At 47.5% G+C, this 15,803-nt stretch overlaps 1 protein-coding gene across 5 annotated transcripts in view; it reads right to left on the reverse strand.

Moving 5' to 3' along the window:
* sgip1a (SH3GL interacting endocytic adaptor 1a) overlaps positions 1-15,803 on the reverse strand; it is a 50,971-nt gene that overhangs the window by 28,787 nt on the left and 6,381 nt on the right. For 4 of the 5 annotated variants that reach the window (XM_048977561.1, XM_048977563.1, XM_048977562.1 and 1 more), the window contains exon 3: positions 11,979-12,023. In XM_048977561.1, coding sequence (XP_048833518.1) covers positions 11,979-12,023 — 45 coding nt within the window. Of the gene's footprint in view, positions 1-11,978; positions 12,024-12,610; positions 13,283-15,803 lie in introns of those variants that run through there. The other variant, XM_048977564.1, reaches the window with a different exon arrangement.

The following is a 15,803-nucleotide window of genomic DNA, read 5'->3' on the forward strand; positions in this document are numbered from 1 at the left end:
ACAGTGGCCTTTCTGTTAAACATACTGATGCATTCAACAATGAGTGAATGAGGCAGAACCCAGCGACACTAGCTGAGAGAATGAAGACAGAGAAGGGAGCAGCGTGAGGCTGGGAGGCATGGAGAGGACAGGCCTGTGACGTGGGGCCTCGGTGGGACTGTCTGGGAAACATTCCCACACTGATGTCGACTTTTGGGGATTTGTCCTTTGGTGGAGTCCCCAGCCTGCTTTCTTCCAGCACAATGCACATGAACACAGAGAGAAATACAGAAATACACACACACACACACACACACACACACACACACACGCCAAGCAGGAGCGCAGCTAAAGACTATGGGCACCATAAAAGCAAATCATATTGGGGCCCCCAGTCCTGACCGATCAAATTATGTTCCAAATTTTTTACAAAAAAAAAAAAAAAAAAAAAGTGTCACTCAGAGGCCCCTGAAATTGTCCTCAGTACCCCCCCCCCACCCCCCAATGGCACCTCAGCCACACATTAAGACACAAGATGGTCTCCATCAACGTACGGATGTCCAGCTAAGCCTTTCAAGTCACACACAGATGGAAATCAATAGCTATTTGTTCAGCCTTTCCAAGAAAGCTGAGTGCGAGCTGAAGGCCATGCAGCCACCTGCAATCAGGGTCCCTGTCCACCAAGGCTGTGCCTCCCCCAGGACCCCTGACCCCAGAAGCCAGGGGGCCAGACACATTGGAGAGACAAACACACAAGGCAACATAATTGCGTTTGGGCCGATGTAATAAAATGCACTAATCTTATCGATGGTGCAAAGCGATTCAGTTACAGACATTTGTGGATATTCTTTCACAGCTGCCGTCTGAAATTCAGGACAGGGAGGCAGGGTTGCCAGCTCTGGTCAGGCTGATGTGAGATAAGACAAGTCTGCACAGGCATTTACATGTATGTAAGAGTTTACCTTTGCAAACTAGGTTTATAATGGAATAATACTTGCCATAAGATTCTTGTGTGACAGTCTGAAAGCGTGAGTATCACGCCAGATGCGTAAGAGCTGGCAACCCGGGGGATGGACCCTAAATAGTGTGGGATGTCCCGGTTTGACACGGCATGGTTACGATTTCACGCACACATTTCCGAGACGCTTCACAAAACAAATCGTAAACAAATAGCAGACACATTCTGTTTATATTCAGTACTCAACGATATTCAGGTCATGAAAATACACCCATAACATCGGGTGAAGGTAATATGGGTATGCAAACCCGCCCGGCCACAATGTGAGCATCCTGCGCACCTCATACACCAAGATTTACGGCCCCGGCGCGCAGATAAACGCTGCATATAAATTAATGGAGCAGCACAGCTTGAACCCGAGCAAAACGGGAACGTGTTCATTTTCTTTACGATGCGTGACATTTCCTGACAGTTGCTGAGTCGGAGACTGTGCACCACCCCTCTTCTGTGCCTTTTCTGATCCTGATGGGAAATGTTGCCTAATTGTTTCGTTTGCGACCGCGTATCGTGACAGCAAACACATGGAAACTACTACCGGGTTCCAGGGAGGGCGTGTTAGACGGCACAACAATAACAATGCTGGTTCTTATCTATTCATAGATGAGTTATGTTATTAATTAGTATGTTGCTCCATGCTCCAATAGTAAGAGAAATACAGAAGAATTAAACTGGTGCAATGAGAAAAATATAACTATAGAGTTTTTTTCTTGTCCAAAAAGACAGAGAAAATGGTATTTTATCGTAAAACCTTGGTCACGTTAGTCATTTTTAGAATATCATTAATAAATCAGTAATCAGGTGTTTGCTTCTAATGAATAATGAATTATCTCTGCAGGATCCTAGTTCACTTGCATGGGGGGAAGGGGGGGGCGCTTCATTTATGTATTAATTTTGAGTCTCTGTGCCACTCAAATGCTCGGTGGAGATCTGATATCTTCAAAACAAGAAACGACCAAGAATTGGGAGATTTCTACACGGCTGCATGAGAGAGAGGCGGCCTGCGGGGAGGTCCGAGGAATCCGTCACGGAGACACTGAAGGAGAAGATGAGGAGTCAGTGATCTCAGCGAATGACAATGACGAAACCCCATTAACAAATAAATTAGTAATCGCGTCGGCAATGGTGGGCCTGGTTCTCACGTTGCTTGGAAAATAAATAGCAGATGGACAGAAAACGCTCAAAAATGCTCTTCTCAAATTAAGGTGCAGCTTTATCAAGACACTGCAAATACGTGAAAGTCCTGTACAGCCATAGCGGCGTCTGCAATCAAGCGAGTTGGTTTAAATGACAAGTGTAAAACTTTTACAATGGAATATGCCTAGTATTCACAGTTAAAAAGGATTTTGCTGCATGTTTTCAATGTTATATTATTTAAATGCAATTGAACTTCAAACCGAAGATACTGCCAAATGTCCATTAAAGAACTTTTGCAACATCGTTTCATCTTAAATAAAAACATTTTTTTGCCTCGTCAACAAGCGTGAAAAGGGAGCAGATTCAGTCCCATCATATATGCTGCCCAAACCACTAAAGGAACACTCCTCCTTTGCTATTCCATATTATAAACTGATGCGTAAACCGAAACCAGAAATACCCACGCAATCAGCGGGACACAAAAACACAAAACTGTTTTGAACAAGAAAAAGATCGTTTCCATCGACTCATTCTCCAGTAATTCCAAACTTCATTGCACTTTACATATTTGCCAGGATTAGTCTACAATAACAACCACAATCTTGTAAATCAACAACTATACCTCCATAAATGAAAAAAATGCAATGGCAAAGACCTACACGCAATAAAGACACTACTCATTAGCAAAAATTACGTACAAAAACTGCAGAAATGCAGATTTTCCCTATCAGTTTAATCTGTATGCGTTTTCAAATAATTAAGACAGATCTAAACAAACGAGACTCATTAGTACCTAACGATTCGGAACCCAGACTCGTTTGTTTAATTATAATTAATAGAGAGGACGCTTTCATTACACTTCAGCGTTATTCACACTAACTAACTGTATACCGCCTCGTAAACAACGTTAACGGCCCACTGGTGCTGAGCTTCGACTCAGATCGGGGGCTGAAATCAAATTCCTGGCTTCTTCCCATGATTTGGCCCAGAAATTTTATACATGTATATTTTGTGCGTGAAGCTGCTATTTAACGTAAAAAGCACGCATTTAAGGACGAGTGCTCAGGTCTGATTATAAAGGTATCGACCAAAACCGTGGTGCATGGACTGACGATCTCTGCCCTTAAGAAGGTAAAGAAACCAGGCTGCTGTACTGCTTAAAATAGCGCCGGGCAAATCCTATATTAGAGATATAGTTGTATTAAAATGTCTAGTCAAGCTGCCTGTGATTCTGTCGCCTTTTGCAGAGCGCTGGGTGCAAACGCGGGATTTGCTGCATCTGCGATCAGCCCATTAAGGGCTGGGTTACAGCCAGTCGGAAAGGCAGAGATGAAACCCATTAACCCGGTTGCAGGTTTAATATCTGCCGCTCCTTAGTCCCCCTTGTACTGTGCAGTATAATAGAGCATGTACCGCTGACACATTTTACAACTCACTCACAGAATAACAGCATTTTGTAAGAGCTGCAAAACTGTTAAATAAATCACTTTTAATAACTAATCAAACCCCCCTTCCGCGGATAAACACACACCACGAAACCAGGAAAGAGGAACGCCACAGACTGCTTTATTTTCTGAAAAAGGTTAAATACTATTTTACGATTCCCGTACCTGACATATTTAAGATCCTCATAAGCTGCGGTATTTAGCGCATGAATCACATCTCAGCAATTACCACCTTCAAGCAGAGCTAAAGGTGGTTGTGTGGTATAACTGCGAGCTGGAGAGGATGGAAATATCAACACAAACATCACGAAGAGTTATTACAGGCACGCAGAAGCTTTTTTCAAGCCTACAGCTTAAGGCGGCCGGTGAAGGCTAAAATCACAAGTTTAAAAGCACCGGTATTTCAACTGGCAATTTCAAGACTTTTAAGCCTGAAATGGAACAGGAGTTATCGCGGTGTCAAGTAAAGAGAACCGCGTTAACAAAAACACACACTTGACTCACTTGGAGAATAATACGGTTGCAGGTTCGGGAATAAGCTGACATTGCAGAGGAGAAACATTTCTACATGACACAAAAGCCCCCCCCCCCCCCCCAAAAAAAAATAATAATAATAATTTTAGAGGTTTAGGAGCTAGTACTTTTCAGAGAATGTCAAAGATTCCTCTCGCTGCTGATGAACTGCATTTAACTTGTGGTAAAATCTGTTAAAAGGAGGCCAGACTCGCTGTCACCATGCAGGTGGGGGGTGGGTGGGGGCTTGATTATACACACACAATCAAGGGCAGAGTGGGTGCTGCTAAACAGTGTCTGATTCCTGTACTGCTGCTGTGCGCCTCAGCTCTGCTCATATGACTTTCCTCCATCTAGCATGGGTTCTTCCTACAGCCTGAAGGTGCAATTTACGTCACTCGGTGTCCCTAAATTTCCTCTGTGTGCGGACCCTGCGACAGCCTGGCGTCCAGCCAGTACCTTCCTGGGACAGGATCCAGGCCCACTGTCACTCTACGCTGGACGAACACTTCCAGGAAGGCAGATGGACATCAGTACGCCATCGCTGGACAGCATTTGCATCTCTCTCTGAACCGTCTCGTTACATTTATAGAAACACACTCGGCTCGGCTTCCGGCCTCGACGTGGGGAGGCGCGCGTCCATTAAAAGGGAGCGCAGGAGGCCCGAAGAGGAGGCCGGCGGGCGTCATGGCTGCTGTGACCTCCCTCACAGAAGATCTACGCGAAGGTTGGCGTACGGCTTGTCATTAGCAAATGGAAACTTCAGACACCTGATAGGGCAGAAGACTCCGGCTTCAGCGGTGGCCAATCAGCACATCCCGGAAGATTAAAAACACCCCAACCCCATCAGAACTACGGGGACAAAAATACAAAACACTACTGCACATTAAGGGCTGGCGGGGGCGAATCCAGGCTGGGCTTTTCATGCGGAGAGATAATACAGTCCTACTTCCTGTGATGGTGTCAGTTTCCTCTGGTATGTCTTTATCCACCTACAGCCCCAGGACATAAAGGTAATTCAGTTACATGAACAAGCATCGTGTGACTGAAACTGGTTAAGCGTGTACCATGCCCTGTTCACCGGGCTACCGGGATGTTTTCAGTCATTTTTAGAGCAGGATAAATTTCCTTCATGAAAGATAACATGACAAACATTCCCATTCCACTAAGCAGACAAGCTGTCGCCCGAAACAAGTGGATGAACTGCCCACCTGCTTCCCGTTTATTGCAGGAGATGAAAAGGAAATTATGAATACGAGTGCAGGAATGCAGGAAAGCTAGCTGGGCAGAGATAGAGCATGTGAGTATGAGAGGAGAGGAGAGGAGAGTGAGATGAGGGAGGCCCTGTGTCAGATTCCACTTCACGGGGCCCTTGAAGTTGTGATGGTTACCGCCACTGACGCCACACTGTGACCCCGCAGTGGCCCCTGGGAGTCCCAGGAAAACAAGGTGGAATATCCCTCTCTACCAAGGTGTGGTTGCACCCATTACCCATAATTCACCGGAATCCCCTCTTCCCCCAAAGCTGTAAATCAGGGTCCCGGATTCCGGTCCTGCAGGGCGTAGGTGTGTTTGAGCAGTGAAATCTGCAAACTCTGCTGCTTTCTGGCCCCCCAGGACCCGAATTGAGGAACCGTGCCGTAAATCCAACCTCTTACACAAGGTGGGGAAGCCCTGACCGACCGCATTCGTGTCAGATGGTGTCAGTGGGAAAGTGACACTGCCGCGTTATCCGACGCTAAGCAGGCCCACCCAGGAAAAGCCCGGACCAGTGGGTCACTGCAAAAATAATAAACAGTCTAATTTTACAGCAACAGCTGAGGGCAACCACACACACCTGCAGATACAGGCAGGCACACCCAACAGCTGGGGAAACAGAGCGAAAAGGCCGTTTCGAGCAGAACCGCGCGGCTCCGCGGAACACGACGGGAGGGACTGTGCCAGTGATCAAAATTTGTGTATTCAAACCCCGTGTAGGAGCAGTTTCGCGGTTGGGCCCTCGAGCAAGGCCCTTAAACCCAACTGCTACTGGGTCTGGCTGAACCAGCTTTCTAACCTGCTTTCTGTTCCTCATTTTCACATCATGTTGGACAAAAGCGGCTATTAAGTAAAATGTCATGTATTTGGGGGGGAAAAAAACACACACACACACACACACTTCTGCAAAAGCAAAACAAGTAACTGTCAGTCTGTTATTTCACATCAAAGTCTTCTAAACAAACACCTCTCGCACAGGTCCAAGTGACTCAGACAATCACACAGCAGGTAACAACATCGCAACACGCCACTCAGAAAGCCAAACAAATATCTATGACATTTGGCCGCTAAAAACAAGCCCGCGTAGAGTTTGCGATGATGCAAACGGCCGTGTTTCTGCAAAGCGCATTAGCCTTTGGGGCAAGACGTGCTGGAAAATTACACGGTTTAGCTACTAACTGCCTCCTGTGAGGGACTTCATACGTTTAACATTAAAATAGTACAGAGTGTTTCGAACTGATGCTAATTTAACACCGTCTGTTATGCACTTTTACTCATGTAGTCTGGGTAATATCAGCCAGCTAAATAAAGGTTTGTCTGGAAAGCAATGAAATATTTTGCATGCTTAACACTGAGTACTAACATTTTGTAGCTGAGATTTTAACATTATTTATTTCCGTATCTATGTCTGAGCGACAAATCTGAACATCAAGTTAAGAACATTTTATTTTGGATCTGTCTTGGCACAGATAAAGATTTCTAATTTGTCTGAGATGCAAAAACAAAGTTGTTGACGCTATGGTTACAGTCCTTTGAGCAGGTAAATCACTAATATAATAAAAGTTCTAAAGAGGAACATCTCCTAAAACCACAAAGGTTTGCCTTAAAATACCCAGCAGACAGGAAATAAGTGATTTTTTTTATATACCAGGAGATTATCACGCCTAGAGTGAAATTTGTGTCTCCTGAGCTATAGTTGCAGTGAAAGATGTGGGTGTGAGCAGTTCTGAGGTCGTTAGTGTGAATTACAGAGCACAGAGTATCCTGCTAACCCCCAACCCTGGCATTTCATTTGAAGCCATTCCTTTATTATTAACGGGAAGGTGAGGTGCGCCACCCCCCCTCCCGTTTGTGCGTCACCAGGCTGTAGACCTCACTCAGCATCGGGGCACGATAGTAGCTGTTGGCTGTTAATCGCACTCATTAGTGTTTAGTATCTAACCATCTACTAAACGCAAACTATCTCACATTTAACTGAGGTACCCTGGTTGTCCACATGCCTTGAAAACCTCACTTTTACACACTGTTGTCATGCAGCACAACACAGATAGGCTCCTGCCAATTCCGGGAGTGGCTTCTCTCCATCAAACAGCCAATAGCAGTTGGACATGGCAATCATGTGATGTGGCTGGAATTCACAGTCTCAGTCACCAAGTGACTTAGCAGAGACTGAAACTTAGATGTGCTACAGGCTCAACCTTAGCTTAGCCATTATTATTGTCATTATTAATTACTACTATTATTATATACACTGCTGACATATTAAACCACATACCTAAAATAAACTACAATAATTGTGACAAATATAGATGGGATTCCAATCCCAGAAGGGCAGCACCTGCTCCAGCCTTGGAGGGAGATGCAAAGCGAGTCCACAGCTAAAAGGCTAAAATCGCGAATATGTCCAGATGGCTCAGCTGGTGAAAGGCTTCAGCCCTATAGAAGGGCTATAGGAGCAGGCTGGGCGTCTGCCAGCTGTTTGTGACCCTGTCCTGAAGGGCACACTGCTTTTCCAGCTGGCGCTAATGGCCAGTGATAGGGCATCCATCACCTGAAAGGGAGGGCCTGCTCACAGGGCATCCAAGACTGCTGGGGAGGGACGGGACATGCACTCGCTCCTCGAGTCTTTCTGGCGTGCGAGGGAAATGCAACAGCAGACAGACGGATAAAGAGCATGAATAATTAGTGGAGAGACCAAAAAAAAAAAAAAAGAGTTAAAGACATTCAAAATAATAGGTGGCTGCTTTTTTATTGCACATTTCTTTAGCACTTCGGAGTGTTAAATTTTATCCACCAGTTATGAAACGATTTTACATTTGGCCACATATTCGAAGGATACACTTATAGTACGCTTACAGAGCTTGTGCTGCCCATTAAAAGGCATCTTCCAGAAGAGTGGCAGAAATAAACCATACGCGGCTTGCAGATTGATTACCGGGGCTGTATTTGTACAGCACAGTCAAATTATATAACGTAGGGAGCATATTTTACCTAAAACTGGAAAGAGAAGGAAATAAGCCATAAGGAGATGTGGATGCAATGGATGCGCGGTAGAGCAGGAGAAAAGATGTGATAAACGCGATGAGCTGGAGATAGAATGATCTGGAAGCACACACGGTAAAGCATCTAACGTTTGGGTCTTAGAACAAAATCACTGGGGGGGGGAATGGGAGCAGAACCAGGAGCAGAGCTGCGGGCGAAGCCAGGGCTGGCACTGCAGAGGAGATAATTACGGCAAATCGCAGAGCCGGCCTCGCCGTTCCAGAGGGCCGGGGGCTCTCCGCTCACTGGGCCTGCAGCCACATCTCGCTAGACTGGGAGGACCCAAAACGGCCTGAAGCAGCGGCCAGTTGTCTGGCGCTTGTTAGGGGCGACATTAGCCATTCTAACCCACGCCAGTCGCAGCCGAAGCTCTTTCCGGAATGTTTCGTGACATTGCTCTGCCTAACGTGAGAGAACTGCTCACCTTTGCAGTGACAAAGGGGGGGGGCGTGCTGCTCAGTGGGTGAGGATGCTACGCCTGTGATCAGAAGGACATCAGTTCAAATCCCAGGGTCAGCAGAGTGACACCATGATCTTGACTTGATCGAGATTTAGAAGCCTCGATTGCTCCAGGATCTAGTTTGCCCTGATGTCTTTGGATAAAGGCACCTGCTAAAATTAAATGCAACGATTGGTCCAGGGTGATGCGTACACTCCGATGATGTAGTCAAGGCTCACTGTTCCCATGTCTATAATTCGGTCATACGTGATGGTTTCAGGCTGCTGTTGCGCCAAGTCATCCCTAGTGTGGGTGTCAAGCTCTCTGCCAACTCTGACGCTCACGGCACTGAAAATGACCAGGAGACCCTGCACAGGTTCGCCGATCCCACTGAAGCCTGTCGTCCATGGCAACGCAATAACAAGCACATTCCTCGTCACTTAGGAAACGTACTTGCATTTTCAGACTGTAACACAGAAACGGCATGTGTCACATTCCTCCACGGGAAGACGTTAAATCATCCGCTGCAGTGAAGCCTAACTGTTAGTCACAGTCAACTGTAACATCAGTAAAACTGAGGTATCAATCAAATGTTACATTCACTGAACTAGACCAGTGTTTCCCCAATCTGGTCCTTGGGAACCCACAGACAGTCCACTGGGAGCAAAAATGTGGGCTGACTGTCAGGGAGCAAAAACATGGACCACCTGTGAGTCCACAAGGACCAGGCTGGGAAACACTGAACGAGATGCTCACTGACAAAGGTAAATGTTCCCACTGATAGCGCTGGTCAAATGGGTACCTCCTCCAACAGCGATTTTAAAATTAAAATATAATAGATCGACTGGTGGGCCCAGGATCCTCTTTTCCCTGCTCTCAAAGACTTTGCCATGTCCTCACAGTTGTTTACACAACAGTGCTGATTAGGTGTCATCTGTCACATCAGAAATAAGCCATTATGCAAGACCCGTCCCTGAAACTGGGGGGCGTGGCCACTTCTGGACCCAGGTGTCTCCTGTCCCCGGCTGGGTGGGGGTGATGCGGAGCTGGCTTGTTTCAGGAGCACAGGGGCAGCTTAGACATTGCTCTTGTCCTGCAGTGGTTCGTATCGGACCGGCGCCAAATCAAAAGCAGCTCATCCCAAAGTCGCTCACTCCACAGACCCGGAGAGGCAACCCAAGCAACAATGTTTTGAATTTCATCACGGATAAACACACACACACACAAAGTACGATAAGTGGACTATGTGTTAGAGCCAAAGACCACTCCACAGAAATGGCTTAAGTGGATCTCATGGACGATCCAGTAGAATGATCCATGAAGAAATAATCAATAAATACAGAAACAAATGACGCAGACGCACCTTCTCACACATCTTCTAGTTTAGGTTGCCCCTTAAAGCCGCCATAATGTTTTGCAACATAAGTTCAGAAGCAGAGGGGCTTTACGACCGACTGTCAGGACAAACGTTTGCCAGCGCCCTAACATAACCTGCGCATCTGAATATAAAAGCAAAACATCCCCTCCACAACCCGCCCTACCCAGCTGCGGACTTGGCCACACCAGACAGTCGCCAGTTTCATATCCTGATACACGGCCACCTTCCGGCAGTTACGGTTTGAGGAGCGAAGACGGACCTGCGGAGTCACCGTTCTTGATAACGTCAACGCGGATGCTGTTTCTAGAATCATCCGCAATGGTTGCTTCTCAGGTTATAGAGTCTCACTCAGCGCACGTGGATCCTGGCCAAGGCCTGAACACCTTTGGCATGGTGGTAACTTTTGGGTAAGTTTGCTTTTTTGGGAATCTCATTTAAATCAGAGTCAACGGCACATCTCAAGTTCTGACCCCCCCTAAACGCTGACCCCACCTACACCAGAAAGCACCAGAATGAGGGATTAGTTTCCCCATTTTGTGCAAGACTGTAATAGGCACATGGGGGGATGCGTTAGGCTCCAGCTCAGAGAGGCCAATAGCTAATGTCAGAGGTTATTTTAGGCCTCACTGACCGTAGCCGGTTACCTAAACCTTTTCCATGACTCACCTGTCAAACGGAATGAGGTGCACCTTGCCTGAGTACTGAGGTGTGCCAAAATGCTAACCGAGAGCTAGCGTCCAGCTGCGTTTACAAAAAGCATCAACTGACTAATCACATCACACACGTCCTGCCTGTACTTTAAAAGACCAAAACATAATCATCGTCTGATATTAGCTTTACCTTTATAGAGATAAGGAAAATATCTGTATATCTGAATAATCTTCTGCATGTTAATGATTTCCAAACAAACAAGTTTTACATATAGTTTTATAGGAGAACTAAATACCTGTGATACTTGATGATCAAGCAAATGTGCTTTGTTATTTTGCCAAAGTATTTAGACATGAGTAACTTAACGGAGATGTAGGCAGAAATGTCAGTGTTTATGCTGGAAGGGTTAACTACTGAAAGTTCTACTTAGAAACTGACGGAATTATGCTGCAAGAGACCGAACCGTCTATTCAAATCAATGACATCGTTCATCATTTGCTCATTCATTACAACTAAAATATTTTCAGAACGTTAGGTGGAGTTCATAACAAGCACAATCCTAAATGTAGTGACACAGGAGTGATCACAAGCGTCTAAATATCCCAGAGAACATTACTAATGAAAGAACAGAGAGACAAACCTGAAACCCCCAAATATACTGCACACTGCCACGGACAGCACATGCGATTTCAAGGTTACATAATCGCCCTCGTCTCAGGGGATTAAAACTTCACATTTTCTACACCCCCTTCACTGCCAAAGCTGTCCGGGGGGCGTGTTTCAAAATAACCTGCTGTCTGCCTCTCACCGGCCGACGTGTCGGAAGAAGCAGGCGGAGTACGGAAGAGAGCGGCCCAGGACAGCAGGTACAGGGTGTATCGGTGAGTCAACGCGCCGTGAACGTGCTAGCGGGCGGCTCACACACCGGGCATCGCGCGGCGGCACACCGAGAGTCACACCTCGACGCCAAAGCAGTCGCGTCTTTCAGAGTCCTGGCCTTACTGCTAAACAGCTCGGATGACGGGAAAGCGCGGATGTGAGGGCGAGCGGCGGGCGGGTAGGGGAGCATCGGCAGACTGCCGGAGCCCAGGAGGGAGAGGCGTCAAAGGCGGTGTGACTTACCTTCCATCATGATTGCAGATTTACATTCCTCAATCTCCAAGGAGCCTGAAACAAGAGCGGGGGCAAAGGGAGAAAACCCCGTTACTGGATTTGCCGATGGAGATGACAGAAAATAAATAAATAACAGGGAAAAAAAATGGAAAGGCTGGTTAAGTGGGCCGGGCCGGCCCCCTGCCCCCACGCCACCGCTACCGGGACAGGGAGAGTCAGCACTGGCCCCGGCGCTGCCAGAGTCTGCTGGGGCTGTGGCACTGGGCCACAGAGTCAGCCAGAGCGCCGAGCGACACGATCACGGGAGGATGCTGAGAGTGGGAGGGGGGTAAGCAGGGAGGGAAAAAAAAGAGAGAGAGAGAAGGCAAGAGAGAGAAGACGTGCGAGAGGGAGAGAGAGAGAGAAGGGGAGGGAGGGGGCGGGAGCACTGCTGACATCACATCCTCTCTCAGCCAATCCCCAAAGGCCTATTCTGCGTCACATGGCCAAGGGCCTTCGACTCCCGACAGCTTTCCCCAGGAGAACAGCACACACACAAAGGCACACGCGCACACACACGCACGCGCATGAAGGCACACAAACACACGCTCTTACACCCCCCCCCCGCCCAACCCACTCTTCCTGTTATGCCCACATTGTACCTCGAGTGGCCGTGCAGGGACAGCTGGAGAAACGCTGGGATTGATCTCAGGCTTATAAAAGAAAAAAATTAAATGAAAAAACGGGGAGTGAAGGAGGCAGAGACCCGCAGACAGGCAGGTTAGGGAGCCCCATCGCCGTCCTGCGCTGCTGGGGGAGCCGCCGGGGCTGGCCGCTGACAGCCGGGCTGGAGGGCTGCCATGTTTGGTTTGTTGTCTGGCTCTTTAACGGCTGCCTGTGTTTTCCGCGCTGCCCGGAGCTCAGGAGGCGTGCAGTGCGCTTGCTCAGGGGGATAAAGATCAAATCGGCCTGACGTGAGCCGCCACAGCCACCGTCATAACCCCCACCCCCGACCAGCCTGCTGGTGGGAGGGGCCTCTGTGGCTGTCCTCAGCCTGTCAGTTGGCAGGGGGGGGAGGGACAAAGGGGTGTGTGTTTCAGCAGGACGGCGAAAACAGCAGCACACAAGAAAATAGGGTAAAGAAACACAGATACACACGTTCAGCCGCCACACAAACCACAAACGTGCAGCATGTGAATGAAAGTCAGTGCTACAGGCTCATTTGTTCACCTTTTCAGATGTAATCTGGCACATTATAATAATCCCTGATAAATTAACGCTGTTATTAGTGTTTTGGTTTTGTGTCTAGAGCAAACATCCAAACACACATACAGGTGACACACTTACTGCGTGTCATCAAAATATAAGCTGTATGAATTACCCTTGGGTGGAGGGGCCGAAAATGAGGGACAGGGGTGGGTAGAGAGATAAAAACAGGAAAAGAAGGAGATAGGGAGAGATAGAGAGAGGGAGGGAGAGATAAAGGGAGAGGGAGGCTCGCAATTAATCTTGCATGAGTGCACAGATCAGGGACAGGGCACAAAGTGGTCACTAGTGGGGCTGAAACAAGTCGAGTTGGTTGTGTAGCCTGAGCCCATGGGGGCACAGGGCCATAGCGTCCTGAGGGAGCCGAGAAATGGGTCCGGTAGCAGGACCAACACCGAGGGCCCGACACCGAGGGCCCGACACCGAGGGCCCGACACCGAGGGCCCCGCATCGGGCCCGACACCGAGGGCCGACACCGAGGGCCCGACACCGAGGGCCCCGCATCGGGCCCGACACCGAGGGCCCCGCATCGCTACACTCTGAGAATCCTGACAGATCACGTCAGGGATCCGTTTCCATGGCGTTTCCCCCTTTACACGTGATCACTAACAATTCATCAACTTCCAAAACTGTCTATTTTTTTTGTTGCTTTTGAGGTGAGACTGCCAATGACCTAAAAGTCAAGCGTCCTCATCCTGTCACAGCATCGGGAACCAAAACTCACTCAGTTCTCATGTCATCCAATGAAGGTCTTTCATTAAATTTAAATAAAAATTTTCAAACCCACTCACAGAAATTTTACAACTAAATTTTCTCAGTAATGTATCGGTGGAGAGGTCAGGAAATCTGGACTTCAGTGAGCATTCACCATTCTTTATTCCACATTCCATACAAGACACGTTGCTTTTGATTTATGAATATTATTATACTAATAGTTAACATAATATCAAGTATTGAGATTTTTTTTTTTTTTAAACAATCCATGTGAGCATCCCTCTCTCGACAGACGCTACCGATGCCAGTCCTGCCTCCACCGCCCCCCACCCCCCGCAAAGCCCCACCCACCAGGGAGTCTGTCGGACAAGGTGCCTTCTGCCGAACTGCGGGCAGGTGGCTTTAATGAACCGGGGGGGGAGGTTGGATTTACTAAATAAAGCCTAATTCCTAATCCTTGTTAAACAGAGAGCACAGTGTAAATAAAGTATGTATTCGGAGAGTATGAGCCTGCCCTACAGAAACACTCACGGCACGTCAGGATCGGGGGGAGACAAATTAAACCGCTGATAAACTGAACAGGAAGCTGCAGAAGTAACCCAAATCCACGGGGATCTCAAAGGACAGCGTCCCTCGAATCTGAATCTACTGCTTATAGCAGAGGAGCTTAGTGTTGTAAATACCATTCCTTTCAGAAACAGCACACTGGTCTGAATCACAAGTTTTCCGACCACAAGACGCCAGTCCAGGCTCTCCTTAATGCTTGTTTATTTGCCATGACACTGCATTCATTCGCAATCGAGGACATAATCAAGGCTCTCACTCAACATCCATCGATTACTAAGTTATCGTTCTAACAATTCTGCATTTCATATCATGAGCTTGGTTACAGACCCCAAAAATATTGTATTTCAATGCTGACTTTTTGTAATTAAAGTACAAAAAAGGGACATTGAGGGCTGTAGAATATAAATACATTTTACTTGCAGTCTGCGTTTCGCTTTTAAAGAATCTCTGACTACAGATCAGAAAGGGAGTCTGGGAAACGATGTCAAATGAGGGCAGACTTTAGGTGCTCGGAGCTGCAAGGCTCCTTGGAACAGGCAGATGATGCCAACTTGCCAAGTCTGTGTGAAACACACTAATGCCAACGAAACAGTGTTTACAGACAGCGGAGGGGATGTGCACTAGGCCTCAGGAATAAGCTCAGACAAACCGAGTTTGTTTCGCGTCCTTTATGGACGGCGGTCAGGGCAGCGAACACGGCACCTGTGGGTATCAGCCAGCACAGGACTCTGTGCCAAAACCACTACAGGACCCATGTGCATTAAGTAGTACAGAGTCACTCGGGGGGAGCCTGGGGTTCACGCTCTGTATTAGTGAAGATTCCCCAAAACCACACGAAAGGAAAGAGAGGGAGCTGGGAACTGGAGACAGATGCATATAAGGAAGGTTAGAGGGCAGAGGGGAAATATGGGATTGCGGTGAAATGTGACAGAAATGACAATGATGATGATGATGAGGATGAATGGCTGGGCACGTTATAGATGGACTTTTCCTGCTTGGAACAGGAAAGATCCCGGCAGGTGATCACCACATGGCAGACAGGTGCTTGGCAGAGCTCAGACGGACTCGTCTCTAAAAGCAAAAGACGGGAGACGCTCCTGACTCTACGAGTATCAAAGCTGGACGATGATGCACTAATGATCAGGCTCAACCCTAATCTCCCAATATTAGGGCTAGGAAGACGCAGCGCCTTTTCTAGACAAGCAGGAGAGGAAAGTAAAATAAGGAAAGATAAAATAAAATGATTTGGGTTCAGATTTGGGTTCAGCCTCGGCCTGGATCAAAGTGACCTACATGTTAAATTTATTG

Source organism: Brienomyrus brachyistius, chromosome 15 (genome assembly GCF_023856365.1).
Source record: "Brienomyrus brachyistius isolate T26 chromosome 15, BBRACH_0.4, whole genome shotgun sequence".
Lineage (NCBI taxonomy): Eukaryota > Metazoa > Chordata > Actinopteri > Osteoglossiformes > Mormyridae > Brienomyrus > Brienomyrus brachyistius.